Source organism: Erythrolamprus reginae, chromosome 3, assembly GCF_031021105.1.
Source record: "Erythrolamprus reginae isolate rEryReg1 chromosome 3, rEryReg1.hap1, whole genome shotgun sequence".
NCBI lineage: Eukaryota > Metazoa > Chordata > Lepidosauria > Squamata > Dipsadidae > Erythrolamprus > Erythrolamprus reginae.
In genome coordinates this window covers 87,610,227-87,634,949 of record NC_091952.1, presented here as the reverse complement: position 1 = coordinate 87,634,949, position 24,723 = coordinate 87,610,227, and the positions used below count along the sequence as shown (strand labels likewise).

Genomic DNA, 24,723 nt, shown 5'->3' with positions numbered 1-24,723 from the left:
CCCTCCCGCAATCTCTGGCCAATCACCGCCGAAAGCCAAGCCGCTGCCTCCTTCGGGCTCGTCCGGAAAGGCGCCCGAGCGGAAAAGGCTTTGGGCCGTTCCCGAAGGCCGAGATGTCGACTAAGAATTTCCGTGTCAGCGACGGAGACTGGATCTGCCCCGACAAGAAGTAAGGAAGCCAGGACGGGAGGAAACCGGCTGGGGTTTTCGGACCGTTGGAGCCGCGGGAGGGATCCGGGCGGTCTTCGAGGCCTTGCCTAGCGTGGGACCACGAGACGAAGCAGGGAACGGGCGGGTTTTTTGCCCCTCCCCCCCTTTATTTTCTCCCTCCCCTCCCTCCCTTCGCAATGGCGGCCGATTTTTAGGGAGACCCACATGTAGCCCCGCGTTAGTCGCGATCACTGCGATTCTTCGTTCAGGCCTCCACCTTCCAAACGGCCGTAGCAAGGTCAGAAACCACCAGCTTGACATTCCCAAGGAAGGATCCCGGCATAAGATATATCTGGGGACAATGAGAGAAGTAGTAAGAGTACTATGAATAAATAACTTCTGTAGCCAGCTGTCTGGGAGAAAATTGAGGTTTATTTTTTTTTAAATGCGCAATGGATTTTTGCTGATAATGAAATAATAATGATATATATATGTAACATTTTTGCTGATAATGAAATATGTGTGTGTGTGTGTAGAGAGGGGGAGAGAAAATGAATGCGCAATGGATCCATCGTTTCACTGATTGTATTTCTCTCTCTCCCCCCCCCCCTCTCTCTGTATATATATGTGTTTGTGTGTAATTTATTTTAATTGGACTTATATGCCGTCCCTGGACTCGGGGCGGCTCACCACATTTCAATAAAAAACACAGTATATACAGTAATACACATCTAAATCCAATTAACATAAATAATTAATTTAAAATATTTTAAAAAGCTAAAACATTTAAAAATCAAACATTTGAATACACACTACAACCTCCTACATATTCAATGGCCAGAGGCAGGGGTTTAATGACCCCAAGCCTGGCGGCATGCATATATATATAATACATATATTTCAATATCACTCACACCCTAACCTACCCAGGCTTCATGCTCTGAGGAATCCAGAGCATGATACCGTGGTCTTTCAAGACTGAAGAATGCCAATGCAACTCGTGGCTGGACCTGAACAGTATCACATTTGATCATTTTTTAAAAATACAGTATATATATAATTTTATTAGGTTATTTACATTTTTTTTAAAGGAAATACAAAAAACAAGGAAAAAAACCACCAACAGAAACAAAAAGACAGAAACATTAAACAGCAGCAAAGAACTATACAATGTAACCAACCCCAGGGTTCTCTTACAGCAATTGGTATTGACAATTTATATTAATACAATTTGTAATATTTACTGCATATTATTATTGATGTAGTATTAATATAATTTTATATTAATAGAAACTTACATGTTTCTATACTTTGTTTTCCAATAGTATCTTTCCTTTGCAACTCAGTAACTACAATTATAGTCTCGTATTATATATAAAATAACATTTCTATTAATAGATACTGTAGATAGAATTCTTTATTGGTCAAGTGTGATTGGACACACAAGGAATTTGTCTTTGGTTCATGTGCTCTCAGTGTACATAAAAGAAAATATATATGATATAAAGTTGATAACATAATAACATATTATAACATATACCAACATATAATAAGTTGAATATTTGCAACAGTATTTTATTTATTTTTCAACTCACTGATTGCATTTCTTCTCCTTTTTTTAAAAAACCTTTATTAGGTTATTTACATTTTTTATAAAGGAAATACAAAAAACAAGGAAAAAAACCACCAACAGAAACAAAAAGACAGAAACATTAAACAGCAGCAAACAACTATACAATGTAACCAACCCCTAGGGTTCTCTTACAGCAATTGGTATCTACAATTTATATTAATACAATTTTTGTAACTTACATGTTTCTATACTTTTTCCCCACAGTATCTTTCCTTTACAACTCAGTAACTACAGTTATAGTCTCGTATTATCTATAAAATAACACTTCTATTAATAGGTTGAGTATTTACAACTGTATTTTATTTATTTATCAACTCACTGATTGCATTTCTTCAACCTGCAAAGTGAATTATTATATTGAGTCATCATCTTTTTAACACCTTAATGCATTACATAGGGAATGAACTGGGTAATTTAGAAATATAAAGTAAAGCTTTTCAAAGTACCTTCTGATTCATATCCATTTGCATTTGGATTTAGTTGTATTACATGCTTCTAAAAAATGTCAAATCATTTTATAACTGGCTATATGATCTTTCTGCTTAAAGTGGGAGAATAGGTAGTGGTAGATAACGCTGGCCTACAAATTTGAAGAAATTAATAATCTCCAAAATGTGTTAATTCTTACATGCTTTGATATGAATTAGAAAGCCAGTGGTAAAGGTGCTGGTTGACTAAAGTTTTCAAGAAATTTCACAATAACAATTTATTTACAGGTGAGTCTATTTGCCTACAACGGAGGGAGGTGTCTAACAATCATGATGCCTTGTAACTTCTCTACAAAGTAGGGTAAAACAATGAAAATGGATGGAAATGTATGAATTTATCTTCACTTTGAGACTTTGAGACAATGAGATCATTGGCTAAAAAAAAAAAGTCAGTGCCTTTCACATTCCCAATGGTGTGGAGAGAACCAAACCAATCATCTGCCCAGGAATGATCCTATTGCAGTTCACAAGAGAAAAGCACAAAAGCTCTGTTTATATACTGAATAAAGATAGAACCTTGTTAATCTGATGTTAGAGCTTTCAGTTTTTCATGCAAAAAACATGAAAATGTTACATGAAAAATCAATAAAGGGAGGGAAAGCTATGTTATTGGTATCAATAAAAGGATAAATTTACAATGATTGGTGTGGCACCATTCTCATTGGTATATCACATTTTGCAGAAAAGTTAGGGAGCATAATCTCACATCGTCATTTTGAATGACCTGAAGTTTCTTGGAAACTGGAGCCAATTAATACTCAGGATTTAATTTTCCTTTATTTTTTTTTCTTTTTTACCAATTCTGGTAAAATTAAGCTACTTTCATTTCCAAGGCTTTCTCCTTATAGATCAGTGTAATTAAAGGAAATGGCAGTTATTTTGTATGTGAGTACAAATATTTGTTTATAAATCATCTTTAAAAGTGTGAGTTTGGATGAGTTCATAGCTAATTTTCATAAGTTTGAACCAAAATGTGGAACTGTTAATTGCATCGAAAGTTCTTAAAATAATGTTTCTTTTATTTGCAGATGTGGTAATGTTAATTTTGCTAGAAGAACCAGCTGTAACAGATGTGGTCGAGGTGACTATATCAACTTGTTTATTTTCATGGGACTGTTCCAAAATTTAAACGTACAGGAAATTGATTGCCTGTTTTCTATTTTCAGAAAAAACTACAGAAGCTAAAATGATGAAAGCTGGAGGTACTGAGATAGGGAAGACCCTTGCTGAAAAGAGCCGTGGTCTTTTTAGTGCTAATGACTGGCAATGTAAAACGTACGTTGATCTTGAAACTTGAATTTATTCTTAGATTAATGTTATTGTCCTTTATTTTAGGGGGTTTTGCTGATATTATCCATTTGTGCCTCTTTTATAATTTGTTCAACCTGTTCTGACAGTTATTTACTCATAAGGATAGTTCATTGAATACGGAAAATCTTATTGCCAAATAAGTACCCTTGGGTTTACTGTGACACACAAACACACGTATATGTGCCAAAAAAAAAATTACATATGTTTTGCTTGGCATTTAAATGCTATTTGTTATCTGAAATATAAAAGAAAAACTCTGCTCTTTCAATTAAAAATTACTTTAAACTTTCCAGTTCTTCAGGTGTAAGATAATATTTACCTTGCTAATTGCTGTACTCATATTATTTTCAATTTTTAAACGAATGTGTTTTTGTTCCCAAAGATGTGGTAATGTTAATTGGGCCCGGAGGTCAGAATGCAATATGTGCAACACTCCAAAGTATGCCAAACTCGAAGAAAGAACAGGTAAGAATCTTAGTTAAACATACTTTAGAAAATATTCTGTACCAAATAGAATTGCAGAGATCTGGCTCAAATAACTGAGTTGATTCATTTGGAATGTCATACTAATTTGTTGCAGGTTTCTAAGCTGGGCTATCATATTGAATCAGTCTGATTCTATGCAAAGGAAAAAGTCATTAGATTAACATTAAATTAATTTAGGGACAACCAATTTAATAAAAGATGATTAGTTTATAAATTTGATCAAGATAAATTTGCTAATAGATTTCTGAGGCATTCAGATCAAATCATACCAGTGGCTTCATGGAGTGGTCCTTTCTCTGTATTAAGAAATATTTAGCACGTGGAATGTTAAATATTTCCTAAGATCTCTGGTGGTGCGTCCCTTTATTTTTCAAAACAAGTGGATTGAGGTGAGAACCATAAACATTGCCCGATGTGGCAATTCAGCCTTTGAGGGGCGTCGGAAAAGTTGAAACTTATTTTTAATTGAGATAGATGTTGGGGAAATGTGGGATAGCTTGAAGTTTTAAGTTTAAAAATTACCATCATGGTGTTGAATAGTGTGAAAGAATGCCTATCTGCATTTTCCTTGTTCTAGATTTCAAAAAATGCTCAAGACACAGAAAGCCACAATCCTTTGTAACTGAAACCTTTGCATCAGTTGGGTGGAAAAGATGCCTTGTGGAGCACAGAAATAATATTGCATACACAAAACACAGCTTCCTATTGACATTTGCTAATTTTGATTTAGAGTAAATTTAAGGAAAGTCCTTAATGCTTTTATGCTAAAATTTATTCCTATGTCATGTGCAGCTACTGATAATTTGTGGAAATAGTTTTGAGGGGCCCACAGGGACTGCAGTATTGGGGAGAAATCTTTGTCTTCCTAATGTGCATTTAAGAGGATGTCCATAACTGTAAATGTTTTTTAATACACCATGACAGATGGTGATTTTAAAGGGGGGCGAAAAGGATTTCAACATATGAAAATGTTTCCTACAGTGGCAGATGTTGCATCTAACACCAAGTTTGATGTGAATTGTTTGTATATTATATGCATGCTGCTCAAGATGTGATTTACATTTATAGCCTTAACAGTACTATCTAAACAGTTGGAATTTGTGGGGCTGAAAAATGTGCATCTCAGCTGGTTCGTGGAACGGTTTCTGTCCATATAATTGAGCTCAAATAACATAATTTTGTTTCCAATTTGTTCTTTCTCTCTGAGACTCTTAGAGTCTTGTACCACAACCCCACTCTGTCAGCTGCCTTGACTTAGATTAGTTTCAACTAACTGCCGGGAAGTTCTGTTGACTATGCCATTGCTTCTGTATATTTTAATTTAACTGCACAGTAAAACTAATGAAATAGTATATAGATAGCTCCAGGGTGGATTTGATTTAAATCACAATTTAAATCATGATTTAAAAGGCTTGATTTAAATCAACTCTATACAGCATCATGCTACATAACTAAGCTCCATTTCATGCTGAATAAACTAAATTATTAATGTATCTTAAATAGAAAATTATCTTTAGATAGATTTTTACTCCAAAAGTATTTTATGAAAATAAATTTGATAAAAAATATTTGTTTCATTTAAATTTAAAAAAACATAAATTTTTATCCAACCTGGATAGCTCTCATACTTCTGTGTGTCTCAATTTTCACAGCCTTTTATGCAAACTAATAAGCACTTACATAGAAATCTCTGCTGTTATTTTTACTTACTATAAAATAACATGTCATATCGTTGAGTATTGATTTAGTTGTTGGAAACTTTTTTTTTGTAGGATATGGTGGGGGCTTCAATGAAAGAGAGAATGTTGAATATATAGAACGTGAAGAGTCCGATGGGGAATATGATGAGGTAAGTGATACATACTTCTATATAATGAAATGTTACTTATAAAATATACAAATGGGAAAACTCATTCCTAAATGCATTCCTTTAGCCCTAATTTATAAATATAGCTCTGAAAATGTCATTTATATATTTATGCTAAAATAATACATTCTTCAGAGAGGGGCAGCATACAAATCTAACAAATTATTATTATTAAATTAGCAAAAGAAGGTTTTAAAAGTAACCTCATAGGGCAGTGAGGGCAAACTTTTTTCCCCTCAGGTACCAAAAGCGTGTGTGCACGCTATTGTGCACACCCATAATTCAATGCCTGGGGAAGGTGAAAACAGCTTCCTCCAAACCCCAGAGGCCCTCTGGAGGCCAGAAACAGTCTGTTTCCCAACTTCTGGTGGGCCCAGTAGGCTCATGTTTCACCCTCCCCAGGCTCCAAAGGCTTCCCTGGAGCCGGGGGAGGGTAAAAAGGCCCTCCCCATCCCCCTGGAGGCTCTCTGGAATTAGAAAAGCCCTCCCAGAGCCTTTGCAAGCCAAAAATCAGCTGGCCGATAGACACATGCACGTTGGAGCTGAGTTACGGCAATGGCTCCGCCTGCCAGCAGATATGGCTCTGTGGCACCCATGCCATAGGTTTGCCATCACTGTCATAGGCTATATTACATCATAAGGCTTAGCTTTAATATCTTTAATATGTAGGAATAAATTCCTGAGGCATTGAACAAGTCATAAAAGCATGGAGTACAATTACCAAATTTAATTTTTATTTGGTAAAAATTGGTACTGTGATATATTTCATAATTTCCCTATTTTAGGATGTTACTATTCCATGTTCGCAGCCTTAGATAGCTCTGGAGAACCACATCTAGGATGGAAAATGTTGCATAAAACTAGATTCTTTATCCAGATAGGTTACATCTAAGCAGTCCTCCCATTAATTCAAATACCAAGTTACTCTGTTTGCTTGAGAGGATAATTGTGTTGAATTTAAGCAAAAGGAGTAAGCAGGAAAAAATGGTTAAAATTTTTTACACTATTCTGGAAATATTTTTTCCACCAGGCAATGTATACATGAGACTTTATTTTGCATTTTAAATATACATATTTATTGGTGAGAAACCAAAGCAATGCAAAGTAGGCAAAAATTTAGTATTAATTCCATGGATCCTTCATATAAAAGCAGATAATTTTTTCACATACAAACTCACCTCTTGCCTGCACCTATTATACATACATATACCCAGACATTTGTAAAAAGGATTGAAAATTTTAGCTCAGCAAAATTAACATGTACACGCCTCTATTAAGTTTAAGAATTCATCTTAAACTACATATAGCTGGGTTTGTGCCACAGTTAGATCTATTTAACTCAACAAAAAAACCTGGATTGTTTTGTTTCCAGGTAATAAGAGTCATTTGTGCATGAAAAACTGTATGCATATTCTGCAATAAGGCAATGTCTCTTAATTCCTAGGTATGCATACTCTAATAACTTAAATTTATGTTTGTTTTTCTTTATAGTTTGGCCGCAAAAAGAAAAAATATAGAGGGAAACCTGTTGGTCCTGCATCTATTTTAAAGGAAGTTGAAGATAAGGAATCTGAAGGGGAAGAAGAGGAGGATGAGGATGGAGATCTGTCTAAGTATAAATTAGATGAGGTAAAAGAAAATATCAAAGGTGTAATTCATAGATAAATGTGCGGAATGGTATTAACCTTAACTTCTCAGCTCTAATCTGTCAGAGATAATTTACCTTATTCAGCAAAATGGGACACTAGCCCTTTTATTTCTTATGGTAAGTAACATGCAAGGTCCTTTGAATGCTGGACTTTTTAGAAATGTCTATAGAAAATAATATATAATTAGATCAGTCTTCAGTAAATTATTGCATTCTGATTGATTATTTGACAAAGTGACAAAATTAGTGGATCAGAGGAATACTGTCGATATAATTTACTTAAACTTCAATAAGGCATTTGATAAAGTAAATAATACTTTATCACTACTACTACTACTACTACTAGATAAAGTAGAAAAATGTGTGTTAGACAACATCACCACCAGATGGATTCGTAACTGGCTGACCACAGCACTCAGTGTGTAGTCCTCAATATTGCTATCTAACAAAATGAAATTCAATGGTAAAAAATATAAGGTTCTACATTTAGGCAAGAAGAACAAAATGCACTGGCACACTATATGTGAAACTTGCTCAATAATAGTAACTATGAGAGAGATCTTGGAGTCCTAGTGGACAACCATTTAAATATGAGGCAGCAGTGTGCAGCAGCTGCTAAAAAAGTCAACACACTTCTAGGCTGCATTGACAGAGGTATAGAATCAAGATATCACGTGAAGTGTTAATACCACTTTATAATGCCTTGGTAAGCCATCCTTGGAATATGCATTCAGTTTTAGACTCCGTGATGTAAAATAGATGTGGAGAGTAGAAAGAGTGCAGAGAAGAGGAACAAAGATGATTAAGGGACTGGAAGCTAAAACATGAAGAATGATTGCAGGAAGTGGGTAAGCTCTTAAAAACCCACCTCTGTCGTCAGGCATGGGGGAATTGAAATATTCCCTTCCCCTAGGCTTATAAAATTTATGTATGGTATGACTGTATGTATGACTGATCTCTTAAATTGGGGTTTTTAGATTTTTTTTAATATTAGATTTGTTTACATTGTCTTTTTACTGTTGTTAGCCACCCCAAGTCTGCGGAGAGGGGCGGCATACAAATAAATAAATTAAATGCCTAGTTTAATGAAAGGAATCACTAGGGGAGACATGATAGCGGTATTCCAATATCTCGTGTTTGCTGAGGGAGTGAAACTATTCTCCAAAGCACCCCAGGGTAGGACAAGAAGTAATGAGTAGAAACTAATCAAGGAGAGAAGCAACTTAGAACTAAGGAGAAAATTCCTGACAGAACAAATGATCAGTGGAACAACTTGCCTCCAGAAGTTTTGAATGCTCCAACATTGGAAGTTTTTAAGAAGACTTGTCTGAAGTGGTGTAGGGTTTCCTGCCTAAGTAGTGGGTTGGATTAGAAGACCTCTAAGATCTCTACCAACTCTTTTTTTATATTATTTATTTGTATTATTTAAATGCCTTATAAAAGATATGTTTGTACATTTAGGAATGAAATAGCTATTAATCATTGGGGAGAGTAGTTAAAAATGGTTCTACAAAACAATTGTGTATATTTGAATAAATATCTTTTTGTTTGGGCCTCAAGGGAACTTTCAAAAATTAAGCAAATATACAATCAGTTGAAAAAATATTTTTAATTTGTGTTTATATCTTATTACATATGCTGCCATGAGTCAATTGAGATGGACTGCTATAGGAAACACACACACACACACACACATGGTAACTTAATATTGCATGAGAGTAAACAATTATTCTAGTATGAATTTAATATTTATTATGATTGTATGCATGAATTTATAATTCCTGTCAGTTAAATAATTTCTTAAGTCTAGTTTTTAATACCAGTTTGATCTGGTTGAATAAAGAAAAATAACTTTATATTTAAAGATTGTTTATTTTTTCTCTCAAAGTAAAATAAATGTTCCCTCAAAATAAATGATGTTAATAGATTATATTTTAACTACACCATTCATTCTGTGTGGAATTAGGGGTAAACAGACAGACAGACATGATTATTCTGTGGCATTTTATTGTATTAGTCAAAACATAGTTGGCCACATCAGGGTTGTTTGTTTGTTTGTTTAATCTAAAAGATGTCCAACTCTTACGTCTAAATCTAATGTTTATAGAATTCATCTGTGTTACATCATGTGAATCTACATAAACGTCTTTGTCCTTATTGAGAAATGTTATGGACATTCTTTGGGTATTTATTATCAGATTTATTATACCTACTTTTTTCCTAATGAGCATAAAAAGCTGCCAGCATTGTTTTGCAGGATGAAGATGAGGATGATGCTGATCTCTCTAAATATGATCTTGATGGTAGTGAAGAAGAAGATTCTGCCAATAAGAAGCCTTCCACTGCTGGACGAAGTCGCTCCAAGTCTCGATCTTCTCATTCACGATCTTCATCTCGCTCATCCTCCCACTCAAGCTCAAGGTCTAGGTCCAGGTAAACGGGTACAGGTCAAGGGTAACGCCAGACAAAATGTCAGTATCTAACTTTCTTTATTTACATCTCTTTTGTGATTAACTTTTACATTATTTTTTTGCAGTTTAAGTTAGCCTAATCAATCTTACATATCCAGCTGCAGGGATAAACAGCATTTGAGATGAGTGAATTGGAGGTGGTTATTCTAAGTTTTATGAGAGTTGTGAGTTTAGAAGCCATGAAAATTAAAGATTTGGTTCTTAATTTTAGCATTTTTGTACCAGCTAAATATAGTCCTGCTGTGTTTCAGAGATTATATGGCTTCAAAATATGGACTGGTGAGAGGCAGCTATTAATCTAAGTATTTAATGATCTACTTATTGGCAGAAACTTATTAAAAAGTAAAGTTATCCTTAATTTTAAGGGAAGGGATTAGATTTTAAAAGGAAGAAGAGCTTATTTTAAGTTTATTTAAACTTCTAAATAAACATTACTCTCTATAAAGACATTAGCCCTTTCTCTTTTAACCCTGTTAAAGAGCCTAGTTTTGGGCAGCATTTTTTTTAACCAAAAATTACACACACACCTTTTGTATCAGTTTTATGATGAAATTATTCATAAAAAGTTGTATATGAAGAAACTGTCAAACACAAATATAGTTACGTTTTAAATTATCCCTAAAGCAAAACTAAGTTGGATAAAAATTAACACTCCAATTAAGAAAAAATGTGTTGATTTCAGGATTCTGTAGTCCCCATATTTTGAGGGAGGGGGTCATTGACTTAAAACATGTTTATACTATTCTCATCAGCTTACAAATGTAGTCCAGGGCCTTTTTTAAAATGATATTATTGAAACAAAGTAAAATTCTCTATTGGATTATATTTAAACATAACATTCTATAAAAATAAGACATCCTTTCACTTTTGGAAAGAACTCCAGTACAGTGATGTAGTCCTTGCTGGAAAGGAAGGAAGACTGAAATCGCTAATTGGATCATCATCCCCATAACGTAGAAATTCAATGCTATATTTGTACAACTAAGAAACAACCTAAAGCTCAGAGCTCTGTCTTGTAGACTCGGATACCCTTGGTTTTTATTGGCATGTAAATAGCTTTTTTCTGATTTATTAGATGAAGCTTACATTTGGAAATCAGTAATAAATAAGCTTAACATACAAGTGGAAAAATTTACAGGGATGAATATTAATTTTTAGAGGTTTAATACAATTTGTCACAACTCAAACAACATGGGAAAAAATTCTCAATGTTATAGAAGATAATATGGTTTGGTTTGCATGATCAGCAAATACGTTGACCGACATGTTAACTCTATATGTCATGATCTAAAATTAGGGGAAATGGGAGAAGACAGCAATATTGATACTTGAGAAAGAAAAATAAAACATATAATCAATTAGAAAAAATTGTTGCAAAAATAATAGAATTCCAAAGGACTTTACTCTTATTTGTTCATAGATGATTTTTAAAAAATGCTGCATAAAGTTATCTTTTCATGAGCTGAAGGGAAAACAAATACTGTTATCGAACATTTTAATAACAGTTGGGCATCAGTAATAGGGCAAGTGTATCAAGGATCCTGATCAAAACTATTTGGTTACAAAAATAAATAAAAAATAGTTTCTTAATGATTTTAACTAACAATACTCCATAGGGTACAGATTTTTTTCTCAGTTGTTGAAATGATGAATTCATTTTTAACTCATTAAAAGACACAATTTTTAAAAAGTATTTTTAAAGATTTTTTTAATTTTCATTTTTCTTGAGAGAATACTCAAGTGTGAATCTTAGATCAAAAGAGATTTCAATCAATCCATATTTGCATCCAACAGTCTCCGTAAGGCACTGCTGTAAACTGTCAAGGAGCTGGTAGAGATAAGGAACAAAGGCAGGAAATTGATTCAGCAAGTGAACTTTTGAACTTAGCTGATTCCTATGCTTTGCAGATAACCAGAAAAGCAAGAATTCTGGATGTCTGGATGGGGATCTTGGTGTTTGACTAAAAAAGGAGATTGTGCTTAGAGGTGTTTAATTCTTTATAATCTTTGTTCAATTTCGTACGGTAGTTTCTTAAGTCAGATCAATAAGCTTAGCTATCTAGACATCTGGATACTACGATTTCCCAAGAAAAAGGACATTTGGTTATAATATAATCTGAAAAGTTTTTAGATGAATATGGAATTCAAGGCTCTGGTTTATAACTAGAATGGACCCAGGTTAAGGAAATTGGGCTGAATAGCGAGCAGGTACCCAGGGTTATGGTCCAATGCACATCTGTCGGTAATCGGACAAATAGAAATTTCCACAATGTAAAGCTGCTCAAGAATGGAACAGACTGGCTTAATAGGCAGTAGATTTGCTTAAACAAATCCTTTGCTAGAGATGTTTAAGAGAGTCTGCTTGAGTGATGGCGAATCTTTTCCCCCCCTCAGGTGCCAAAAGTACGTGTGCGTTCCCACATCCATAATTCAGTGCCCCACACGTGTGTGTCCACCCCTCCCCAACGAACCCTGTTTTGGACATAGCAGGCCTCCCGGAAGCCTCCGGAGGCCAGAAACTGCATATTTCCAGACTTCCAGTAAGCTCATTTTTCGCCCTCCCAGGCTCCAGAGTGTGAAGTTTCCAAAAGATGGCAACTTGAAAGCTTTGCAAGTTGACACAGAGACTTTCTTGGAGCCTGGGGAGGGCAAAAACAGCCTCTCCCACCCCCTGGAGGCCCTCTGGAGATCAGCAATGGCCTATTTCCCAACTTCAAGTGGGCCCATAGGCCTGTTTTTCACCCTCCACAGACTCCAGGGGCTTTCCTGGAGCCTGGGGAGGACAAAAACAGCCTCCCCCCCCCGAGGCCCTCCCAAGGCTGTTTCCCGACTTCCAGTAAGCCTGTTTTTTGCTCTCCCCAGACTCCAGAGGCTTTCTTGGAGCCCGGGGAAGGTGAAAATGTCCTCCCCAACCCCCCAGAAGTCATCTGGAGGCCGAAAACCCCTTCCCAGAGCCTCCACCTGAGCCCTGTACTTACCTGGCATCCAAAATGGGCCATGTGAAGACTCCTGGGAGGGGAAGGGTGGTGTGACCTGGGCCAGCTGAAACGCAGCTGGCTGATGCGCACTGGAGCTGATCTAGGGCAACTGCTGGCATGCCCGCAGATATGGTTATGTGTGCCACCTGTGGTATGCATGCCATAGGTTGGCCATCATGGGTCTAGATGACCATCTGATGCTCTGTTAGGATCCTACTTTGATAGGGGTTTGAACTAGCTGATAATTCCCCTTTAAACCTTCATTATGATTATATGAAGGAGCATTAAAAAGTACAGCTATCATTGTTTAACTCAGAGATATCAAACTGGTGGCCCATGGGCCAGATGCGGCACACGCAGGCCACGCCCACCCCAACTCCACAAATTTGTAAAACATTGGAATATGTGTCATGACAGCAACGTGACGCAGCGAGTTTGACACTCATGATTTAACTCGTCCCTTGTGGTTATTTTTTTCTCCCACTGAGACTTTATGTCTGTTGACTCTGAATTAGATATGATGCCTCTTAATTAGATATGCGATACATGAGTCTAGATATCCCTTGAATTTGATAGGCAAATCAAATATCATAAATCAGCAATGTTCCAGATTTTCTACAAACATTTTTTCCAAATGATAATGGATAAATGTTGAAAATAACTTATTAAACTCTAGCCACTATGTCTGGAATCGAAATTAATTACAACTAAGAAAACACTCATTTATTTAAAAAGGAAATCTCATAGAGTATTGTCATTTACTTCTGACATTTACTTCTAAATATGTAAAATCAGATTATGTCAGAACAAATCCCACTTAAATTCATGCAACCTGCTTTTCATCAAGAGTTATTGAATTGTAAATAAGTTTCTTTCAAAGTATTGTGGAATATAGGTAACTTTTACTTGACTTGTCTGTTTTGAATTGTGCAATTCCTACTAACTTACAAGATTCATTTTTGCCTGTGACTTACACATCAAAATCCATTGGAAATGGTCTTATAGTTTTTAAGATAAATCTTTTCAAGAGAATATAATTAAAATTTACAGGTAGTCCTCAACCTATAGCCATTCATTTAGCAACCAGTTGTAATAGCATTGAAAAATCCTTGCACTTACGACCAGCACAGCATCCCCATAGTCACAGGATTGTGATTTGGGCACTTAGCAGCCGTCATGTACTTATGATTGTTGCAATGTCCCAAGGTAATGTGATGTCAGCATTTGCGACCTTTCTAGTCAGCTTCTGGCAATCAAAGTTAATGGGGAAAGTTGAATTATCTTAACAACCAAAGCAAAATCATACTAAAAATTGGGCACAACCTTGTGATGAAACATGACCAAATCTTTCAATGGTGGAATTGCCACAAATTGTAATGTTTTATTGTTATTATTTATTGACTGAATTTCAAAAAGACAATAAGCTTATCTTCTCATGATAAATTCCAAACATAATATATGAAAAATTATTTGGGAAAAACATTTCAAAAAGCAACTTATAACATGACCTGGAAGATAGATAAAAATGAGCCGTGCTCACTTAAGTTTGTGCTCTTGCTATTAAATCAAACAGCTGTTTAATTCCAAATCAGATTTTTGTTTGCTTCTTTGAATAACTCTGAAAAATGTCCCAATGAGGTGAAGGAAATAAAATAATGTTATTGTCAAATACTGTTAAATTAAAAACTTAAATTCATTGGATTATTGTTTTTCTTTTTTCCCCAAAAGAAAAAAATAAATCTTCATGTTGTTTCAGGTCCAGAAGCTCTTCCAGTTCAAGGTCACGGTCTCATTCCACTTCCAGAGAACGTTCTAGATCTCGTGGGTCGAAATCAAGGTGAATGAGGTAGCAAGCTGTGCTTGTCAGAGGGAGAGAGGGAGAGAGAGATGAAGAAGTCACCATCCATCCTACTTTATTATAAGCATTTGCTACAAATGTACTTCTTTTAATATTGTTTTGGTAACAAATGAAATTATATTTACTAAAGTAGCAAAATGATTATAACAAATTCTCCAAGAAAGTGTTTAAAAATTGGGAGAGTGAAGGTGTTTATTGTTTTAATTTATTTTTCACATTTTTGAACCACCGATCTCCTTCAGAGAGAATCTTTACAGGAGACTTATGAAAATTATAGGGGAATGGTGTGATAATTATTTGAGCTTTTTAGAGGAAAAGCAGGAAATCTAACCAACTAAAATGTATGTGTAAATTCAATTTACCATTTAGCAGGTGTTATCTATATTGTAAGGTAAACCATACACATAAATGCTGAACGTTGAATATTCAATCTTAAAATAACAAAACTTTTTCCCTATTTCTGGTGGTTTGTATTTCAAAAGAAAAATAGGAAATAATGAATAGTAATTATATGAAAATGTATACCCATAGATAATTTTCCCCATGTCTAAAACACATATAGCTAAAATACTGCCTTGCCAGTCTGATTTTTGTCTTCCCCAAATCTGTCTGAAAATATTTTTAGTTAATATGGTTGCCTACAGTATAGGATAGGATTTTAAAGAAGTAATTCTAACAGAATTCCATGCAACGTTTTAAGCATTGCTAGGCAAATTGTATGAATCCATGAGTGAACAGAAGCTGACAAAATCTGCATTGTACATTGCTAAACAAAACTTTTTCTGCATATTTGAATGCATACACACTTTATACATTCAAAATGAGAAACAGTGAATATGATAGATGCAGAAGGTTATACATTGTACTAGTCAGCACTTTATAATGTTCTTTGGGAGAAAGCTTCCAAATCTTTCCTAAGAGGTTTTTTCCTCTTGATTTTGGAATGTTTTCTCACTCTTCCTTAAACAGGCTATCTAGCTTAAAATATTTTAGGTCTTGCTTGTACTGCAGATTTGAAATGTTCCCACAGATTTTCACTCTGGAAATTGGGGGGTTGTGCCCAAATATCTTTTCTATTCAATGGTTAATTATGTTTGATGTATGTTTCTGAAATATTACATCTGTTTTTTGCTTCAGTTTCATAGTGACTGTGGGACTTACCAAGTAAGAATTTGAATGTTAAAAAAATAACATTTTTTAAACTTTGTACCTTGTAAAGATTATATAAGCTTCTGATCACTTGGGAATTCATTGGTGTGCAAGCATGCTGGGTAGAAGTGATTTCTAAAATTTTATGTGCAAGTTTATCTGTTAATTCACTAAGGACTAAAATTTGTTGTGCCCAGCTTTTTTGTAGATAAGCGATATACAGTTAAGCAATATTTAGTCTGAAGTTCAGAGTTTGATAAATGATAGATAAAAGTGCTTAGCAGCAAAATGATTTTCATTTTTTTAATGAGAAATTAGAATATTAGGGTGGTTTCAGAATCCAATCCTTATCACTATAGTCTCTTTAGAGACTGAGCTAAACTTGATGTCAAATATAAGTAAAGTTGGCTTCAGCTCATTGTTTCTATTTTGTTTTACAGGTAGTTCTTGACTTAGGACCCCATTTGGGACTGGAAACTTGGTTGTTGAGCGAAACAGTTTTTAAGTGAGACATCACATGACTGCTTCGTTCTGCAGCCACCTTCCCAGTTGCAGTCATTAAGAGATCTCATGGGTCATTAGGCAGGCAGAGCCTAATGGGGGTTCTTCCACTCAAAAACTGAAAACCACTCTGACACAATCCAAGCAGGAAGATCGCCCCCCCAAGTGAAGAAACCTACATGGTCTGTGTTGGGTTTCCCCCACCCACCCTAAGCACTACGGGCTCATTCCGCCCTTATTCTCCATCTCTGCTTGAATTTTGGCTCGTTCGTGTCTTTGGGATGGCTGAAAGATTTGTCTGCTTAAGGAGTTCAGCTTTTCTGCCTATTCCACTGGCAGAATGCGTGATACATAGCTCAAATAGTCAGGATTTGAAGTCCATTTCGGCAGCCTATCCAAAGTGTTCTGGTTTCCTCCATACATGGAGGAACTACTCTGGGAAGGGAGCAGGAATGGAGCTTATATTTTCAGGATTTGAGTGGATTCTGTACAAAGCCAGAGATTAGTTCCCTCTATGGCAGGAGGGCTTCAGGGAACTCAAGCATTCAAGATTTGATCTCCATTTCTGCATCTTCTTCAGTTCTGTTTCTGTACCCTCCAAAGAGCGTTGACTTTGGCAGCCAGCCCCCAGCGACAAATGGAAGTCTTTTTAGCAGGCAGCATCTATCTATCTTTTATTTATTTATTTATTTTATTTATTTATTGGATTTGTATGCCGCCCCTCTCTGCAGCCTCGGGGCGGCTAACAACTGTCTGTCTGTCTGTCTGTCTATCTGTCTATCTATCTATCTATCTATCTATCTATCTATCTATCTATCTATCTATCTATCTATCTATCTATCTACCTATCTAAAAAAGAACAATAAAATACAATATGCTAAATCCAATTAATTAAAACTAAATAAACTACTCTAAAATCATTAACTATATTAAAAATCAATCATGCCCATTCATAGAACAACCATACATAACATTCGTCAGCCAGGGGGCTAAGGTCTGATCGCCCCATGCCTGGCGGCATAAATGAGTCTTAGGATTCTTACGGAAGGCGAGGAGGGTGGGGGCAGTGTGAATCTCCAGGGGGAGCTGATTCCAGAGGGCTGGGGCCCCACAGAGAAGGCTCTTCCCCTAGGTTCCGCCAACGACACTGTCTAGTTGACGGGACCTGGAGAAGGCCGACTCTGTGGGACCTAACCGGTCGCTGGGACTCATGCGGCAGAATTTGCAACCTTCCCTGCCACATTCCACAATGAGGTTATGGAGAAGTCAGCAAATGGTGATCACATGACTATGGAGCTTTTGGCAATTGGTCATGTACGTGTGAAAAAGTTGCCAAGCACCCAGTTTGTGATCACGTGACTGCGGGAGTAGTGGTGCAGTGTTTTTCCGACAGTCAGAAAGGATGGGCATAAAGCACACTTTCCAAGGCTGTCGTAATTCTGAACTGTTGTTATGTTGAGGACTTCCTGTAATCTAATGGATACATGTTAATTCAGTTAACTTTCTAAATTTTGTTTTTATTTTTTTTTAAAAAAAAATTGAGAAAATAAAAAGCTAACTCCAAAACTGCAAGGCACAAAAATCATTAATCTGACTTTTTCTATATAATTTCCCCCCATATTTACTACTGTGTTTTCCTGAAAATTAGAAAGTAAGTCGCAAGCCCTACCATGATTTTCCAGGATGTTTGTAATATAACCCCAACCCCAAAATTTTGCCAACCAGTTGTCAACTGGATGGATACTTTCAGTACCATATTTTCCTGAAAATAAGACATCACCTGAAAATAAGGCCTAATGCTTCTTTTGGAGCAAAAATTAATATAAGGCCTGATCTTATTTTCTGGGAAATATGGTAATGTGGCCAAATATTTTCTATCAAGAATTGGCAGCCAGAAAGCAGATGTTTTCCTTTCGTTTGAACAATTATATGCTCTTGAGGGTAAATGATCAATCTGAAATGATACTGCTTTATATCTCTGAGCTTTATACCTATTGATGCTGAAATAACTGCCACAAACAAAGGGCTTTTTACTTGCCTGTATTTGCAAATGCAAACCTCTTACAGGTAATCCTTGATGTGCGATCACAAGTAAGACCCAAATGTTAGTCACTAAGCGATAACTCATTAAGCAAGTCATCATGTGATCAGCCCAGTTTTGCAACCAGTTTTACTGCCACTGTTAAGCAAATCGCATGGTTGGGTGAATCATGACAATTGTTAAGGAAATCCTGCTTCCCCTATTGATTATGCTTGTTGGTAGCCCCTGGAAAGGTTGAAAGCTGCACACCCATGACCACAAGACACTGCAATGCAAATCTGTTGCCAAGTGCCCAAATTGCAATCATGGCCACAGATGGTCATAACATCAAGGAAGGTTAACATCAAGTCATTTTTTCCAAGGCTGTCATCATTTTGAGCTGATGCTTAAATGAACAGTTGTAAGTTGAGGACTACCTATGCCAATATATTCTTGATGTTAACAGTATATAAACGACTGTTGCCATCAATTCAGCGTAACATTTTCATCAGATATTCGTTTTCAAGAGTTTATTAAATATATAGCATATTGCATTATTCAAATTACCCCCTAATTTTTCTTCAGCATATGAGTAATGTGTATATCCATTATTTCTTTATCTTAATATTCAAGCTAGCTATTACTTTACTGAAAACCAATAATTATACCAGCATAAAGGGGCTTTTTATATTGTGTAGTCAGTTCTGGACAGGCTATTGATGTGGTCCTAGACAAATACTATTTAAAATGGTTCGAGTTTAGATCCCTGTTAACGTGGCAGTAAGTATTCATACACTAATCTATTTTTTGAATCTGAATTTATATTTCTGCATTTGATGTAGAGTATTGCATTTTTGTTTATGCTAGGATTAAGTCTGATTTATTTCTTAATAAAGATCCAGCTCCAGGTCCGTCAGGGGTTCTCCAAACCCAAGGAAAAGAACTTACTCAAGCTCTCATTCATCATCCTCCACTGAGAGAAGCAGAAAGAGAAGCAGATCTAGATCTTCTTCTGGTGATCGCAAAAAAAGACGAACAAGATCACTGTCACCTGAAAGGTTTGGGTTTTGTAGAATAAGAATGGTTGTTCTTTAAATGCTGATTTTGGAAGGATCAAGGAGAAGAATATTTTAAGCTGTGTGTATGTTGTGTTTGTGTATGTGGGGTGAGAGCCATTTTATTCTGTCTAGCTGTGGCTTTATATATATTCTTGCTACCTTTAATTACCAATCTTAAAGATAATCATACACACGCAATGCAGAAAAAGTGATTTCTTTTAGCACTCCTGTGAAGATGCATTTTTAAAAATGCAAACTCTTCTTAATTGAAGGGTCTTAATTATATGAACTACTAAGCTGCAAAGATGAAGTCCCAATAAGTATATTTCAAACCCTACTGTCTCTTCCTCTTTTTTTCATTCCCTGTGACATTCATAGCACTTAAAACTTATTTGTTTGCATGCTTTCTCTCATTTTTTATCTTTCAGAAACCGCAGGTCATCCTCTGGTTCCTCTCATTCTGGATCTCGTACAAGTTCCAAAAAGAAATAATGTACAAAATTCAAACATACATACACACAAAAAACCCACAAACCAGTCCATTGCATGAGACAATATTAAAAAGTTGATGTTTTATTTGGTCAGAAATGGTACATCCTGCTAATAGAGATGCATGTTTAATGGAAAACTGCAACTAATTTAACTCATAAAACATGTAATGAAATATTTTAAGCCATACATTGATCCCAGAAAGGCAAACATGGGGTTTTTTTAATTGTGTTTAAACTTTAACAGATAATTTTAATTTAATCTAGTTTGAAAATATCAACCAAATATCATCCTGATCTGTTGCTATGTCATCAAGTAAATTCAAAATCTAGTTTCTGAAAAAGTTTAGTCTAATTTTTCTTAGTTTCTTATTGGTAGGCAGGAATGTATCTCCGTTTCAGAGTAGGATAATTCTCTAGAGGAACAACTCTTTTTAATAGGTTGTGATTTCTAACTGAGAAGAAACTTCGTATAAATTATTTCCTGGATACTTTGCAAAATAAATTCTTTATAATTTTCTGCAGAATTTTATGATGTACAGTATTACACAAGGCATGTAACATTTGATTCCAGTGTCCTGCACTCTTTATTGACTCAGCAAATTAATAGCTGCATTATGCTGCAGATAAAATATGGAAAGAAACTAGTGTCATTTGGTAAAACTGCTGCAATAATTAAGAAAAACCCTGTGTGTAAAACCTAGCATTAGTCCAATCCTACACAGGCCTGTTCTGGCCAGAATACCATCTTTGGAAAACAACAAAAACAACTTGATGAATTTACATCTACAAAGTAGCCAAATTGGTATGATTTGGACAAGCATTGTTCTTGAAATGGTTTATACAAGAGAGTAGAAATCCTAAAACCTCAAGTCTGTTTCAACTAATTCATGGCTTAACATGTTTCATGCTTCATTTTTGTTTTACTATCAAATGTATTTGTTAAGTACTGACCACTCTTAAACTGATTGGGGGGAAATGTATTTGTCATCTTCAGTCACATCCAAGGTAAGTATGTTAAAGGGAAATAAACAAATCTAAGGAATAGGCTATGCCTTCAATATCTTGCATTTTGGAAGATCTGCTTCGTAAAGCAAACTGCTCAATGGCAAATGGAGCAGAACTGTCATCAAATCTCCCCCCCCCCTTTTCATGGACATCTTAAAGTTGACGGGGGTGGGGCTGATAAGTGACATAGCAATAAGGCTTTGCTGTGTGAATATTTGGATAAATTTTGCAGAAAAATATGCTTGTAATCCTATATTGCTTCCTCTTAGGTATCCTCTTTCGTGTGCTAAATTGTAGCATAGATTGCACAAATACAAATAGTCTTGTAACTGTGCCTCTCTGACTTTTTGAAAGTCTAAAAAAAAATGTGAAAGCCAGATTTGCTAAATGCTACATGTTAACAATTTGCTATTCTTGTGCTTTTATTCACAGTATTGTACCTAACAAGTTTTAATCTCAGCATATGATAGGCTAGAATAACTAAAGGGAAATTATGGGTTTCATTTGGCTTGGATTCAAATTGTTTTGGTTATATGAAGATCCAATTCTGTGGATGTGTAAATAAAGCATGCCTGTTTTAAAAATGTCATTCATTTGTAGTTTATGTTCTTTCTGTTCAAACAATGCCAGATGTTGTATAGATTGCAGTTCATTTCATTTTTTTGTTCAATATTATGACTTGAAACAATTTAAATTTAGTTGAATTTTTGATACAAGTAAACCTGGAGCTAGAGCAGGGGTCCTCAAACCTGGCAACTTTAAGACTTGTGGACTTCAACTCCAAGAATTCTCCAGCCAGCATGCTCTCTGCTTCATATTAAATGCAATCAGGTATAACAAGAGTTGATAATCAAGTAAAAAACAAAACATCAAAAATGTTTTTTTATAAATGCAAATGAATTTGATTTTTTTCAAAGGATACAAAGTATATTAATTGGTAGAAATTATTTTTTTAACATTTTCTCAAATTATTTCATTGAATTTTAGAAATTTGGGACTAGAATTAAAAAGATGATTATTTAGATACCCTGTACAGATAGTCCTCAACATAGGGCCACAATTGAGCCCAAAATTTATGTTGTCAAATGAAAAATTTGTTAAGTGAGTTTTATCCCCATTGTCCACAGTGGGTGGAGCTAACTTCCAAGAATGTGATGACACCATCCCTTCAGCCAATGAGGACTGAGTCTGTCAAATTGTGTTTCTTTGTTGTCATGCCTTAAGTCCCCCTCTTCGACTCAGTCCTTGGCCAGAATAGGATGTGTGTTTTTCTTGCCCCCATTTTACAACTTTTCTTGCCATGTTCATTAAGTGAATCACTACAGTTGTTAAATTACTAACAGTTAAGTGAATCTGATTTCCTCATTGGGTTTGTTTGTCAGAAGGTCTTAAAAGTGGATCACATCACTCTGGGACACTGCGGCCATCATTACGTTCAGAGACTGACTGGCAACCAATGCAGCTCACGTAAAGATGGAGTAATACAGACATACCTTGGTATACCTGTTATTGCACGTGACTCTGCATTTTGCATCAATTTGGTATGCAATGCTCTATAGTGGCAAAGCTTCTGAGAAGAGTTGAAACAGTTTGTGTCCAGGATGTGAGGGTTCTGTAGATATTTTCCCAGCTCTTTCTGGCTCGTGCAGTATACATCTCCTCAGTCGAAGGCAGGCTGGTTGCAATGTTTTTGTTTTTTCTCCAGTCCGAACTCCATTGAAGTCTGATTATTGTACCAATCAGGCAGTTATAGAAGTACAAATGACAAACTCAATTCCTCTGTAGAACAATAGCAGCAGCTCGTTGTGTAGCCTGAGCTGTCATAGTAGGCACTGGAGGAACATTCTTTGTTATGCTTTTTAATGACGGTTCTAATGTTAGGAATCCATTTCAAGTCTTGAAAGATTATAGAATCCAGAAACTTGAAGCTCTCTGATGCTGATATTGGGTTGGCGATAGAATAGGGGAGCTCCTACTAAAATCTACTGTCACATACAGTTTTAAGTGCGTTCTCTTCTACATTGTTCTGGGTGCACCACAGAGACAGTTGTTTAACTATTCAGCATTATACAGCAGATAACATAGAAACATAGAAGACTGACGGCAGAAAAAGACCTCATGGTCCATCTAGTCTGCCCTTATACTATTTCCTGTACTGTATTTTATCTTACAATGGATATATGTTTATCCCAGGTGTGTTTAAATTCAGTTACTGTGGATTTACCAACCACGTCTGCTGGAAGTTTGTTCCAAGGATCTACTACTCTTTCAGTGAAATAATATTTTCTCACGTTGCTTTTGATCTTTCCCCCAACTAACTTCAGATTGTGTCCCCTTGTTCTTGTGTTCACTTTCCTATTAAAAACACTTCCCTCCTGAACCTTATTTAACCCTTTTACATATTTAAATGTTTCGATTATGTTCCCCCCTTTTCCTTCTGTCCTCCAGACTATACAGATTGAGTTCATTAAGTCTTTCCTGATACGTTTTATGGTTAAGACCTTCCACCATTCTCATAGCCCGTCTTTGGACCCATTCAATTTTGTCAATTGAACGGGTCCAAAGACGGGCTACGAGAATGGTTTCTCAAAGACGGGCTACGAGAATAATTGTTTCTCAATCATTAGCCTAATCATTATTAATGAAATGCTGTTTCAAAGCACTAAAGAAAACATCAAATTAGATATAACTTTCCTCACTAGGTGGCATTACTGCTATGTTTACTCAAAATGCCCTTTAAAAACAAAATTGCAGCCAGAAATAGATGTATGAGAAGTACAGGAGGAGGGCAAATATTTAAAACTTGCAACTCAATGTGACAGCATCATGTCTGAGCACTGCATAATACACATTTCCTGGTAATCGGCCCCTTCAGTCACCAGAGACTAACAGCCAGAAGGAGGCCCCTAAAGGAAAAGTAAAACGAACTCCTGTTGCTATCTGGCCTCAGCAGAAGCCTGTGTTTTGCAAAGAGGCTCTCACTGGAAAAAGCCAACCATCTCAATTCACCAACCACAGACCAAAAAGGACTTAACAGGGCTCAGTTCAAACCATGGAAACTATATTACTATTCTGTACAGAACCCCGTTGAAGTGCAATACTGCATTAATAAAACTCCCACATCTCAGAAACCATGCTTCATAATCCCCTCACAGATTTTCACACCGCTCACCCCATAGTCCATTACCTAAAGTTAAGAGAGTTCTAGACTACTAGTTCTACCCAGAATTATGCTACATAATACTGTATATAAAGGTGGTTAAACCTGTCCCAAGTCCAACTTGAATTATTATTTGAACAATACAACACAGCAAACTAGAACTGCTAGATTTCATATTTCATCACTAATAGGGCGCTTCCCAAGCACCTAGGACTGAGTGATATAGCAGCGAATTATGTGTGCCAACCCCAGTAAAGTGGCCTTTTGCAGTTGACAGGTGGAGATTTTGTCAATTCTGATGGTTTTCAAATGTCTGCTGAGATCTTTTGGCATGGCACCCAGTGTGCCAAGGACCACTGGGATCACTTTCACTGGCTTTATGCCAGAGTCGTTACAGCTCAATTTTCAGATCTTCATATTTCACTAATTTCTCTATTTGCTGTCTTCTG

General features: G+C 35.9%; 1 protein-coding gene across 1 annotated transcript; it reads left to right on the top strand.

Moving 5' to 3' along the window:
- Positions 1 to 19: 19 nt before the first annotated feature.
- On the top strand, positions 20 to 21,703 carry ZRANB2 (zinc finger RANBP2-type containing 2). The gene is given in 11 exon segments (XM_070746155.1): positions 20 to 169; positions 3,300 to 3,352; positions 3,438 to 3,546; positions 3,965 to 4,047; positions 5,841 to 5,917; positions 7,427 to 7,564; positions 9,841 to 10,016; positions 14,789 to 14,869; positions 19,457 to 19,472; positions 19,474 to 19,618; positions 20,047 to 21,703. Coding segments are annotated over 11 exon segments (1,056 nt in total). The 5' UTR covers positions 20 to 113; the 3' UTR covers positions 20,169 to 21,703.
- The last annotated feature ends 3,020 nt before the right edge of the window (positions 21,704 to 24,723 follow it).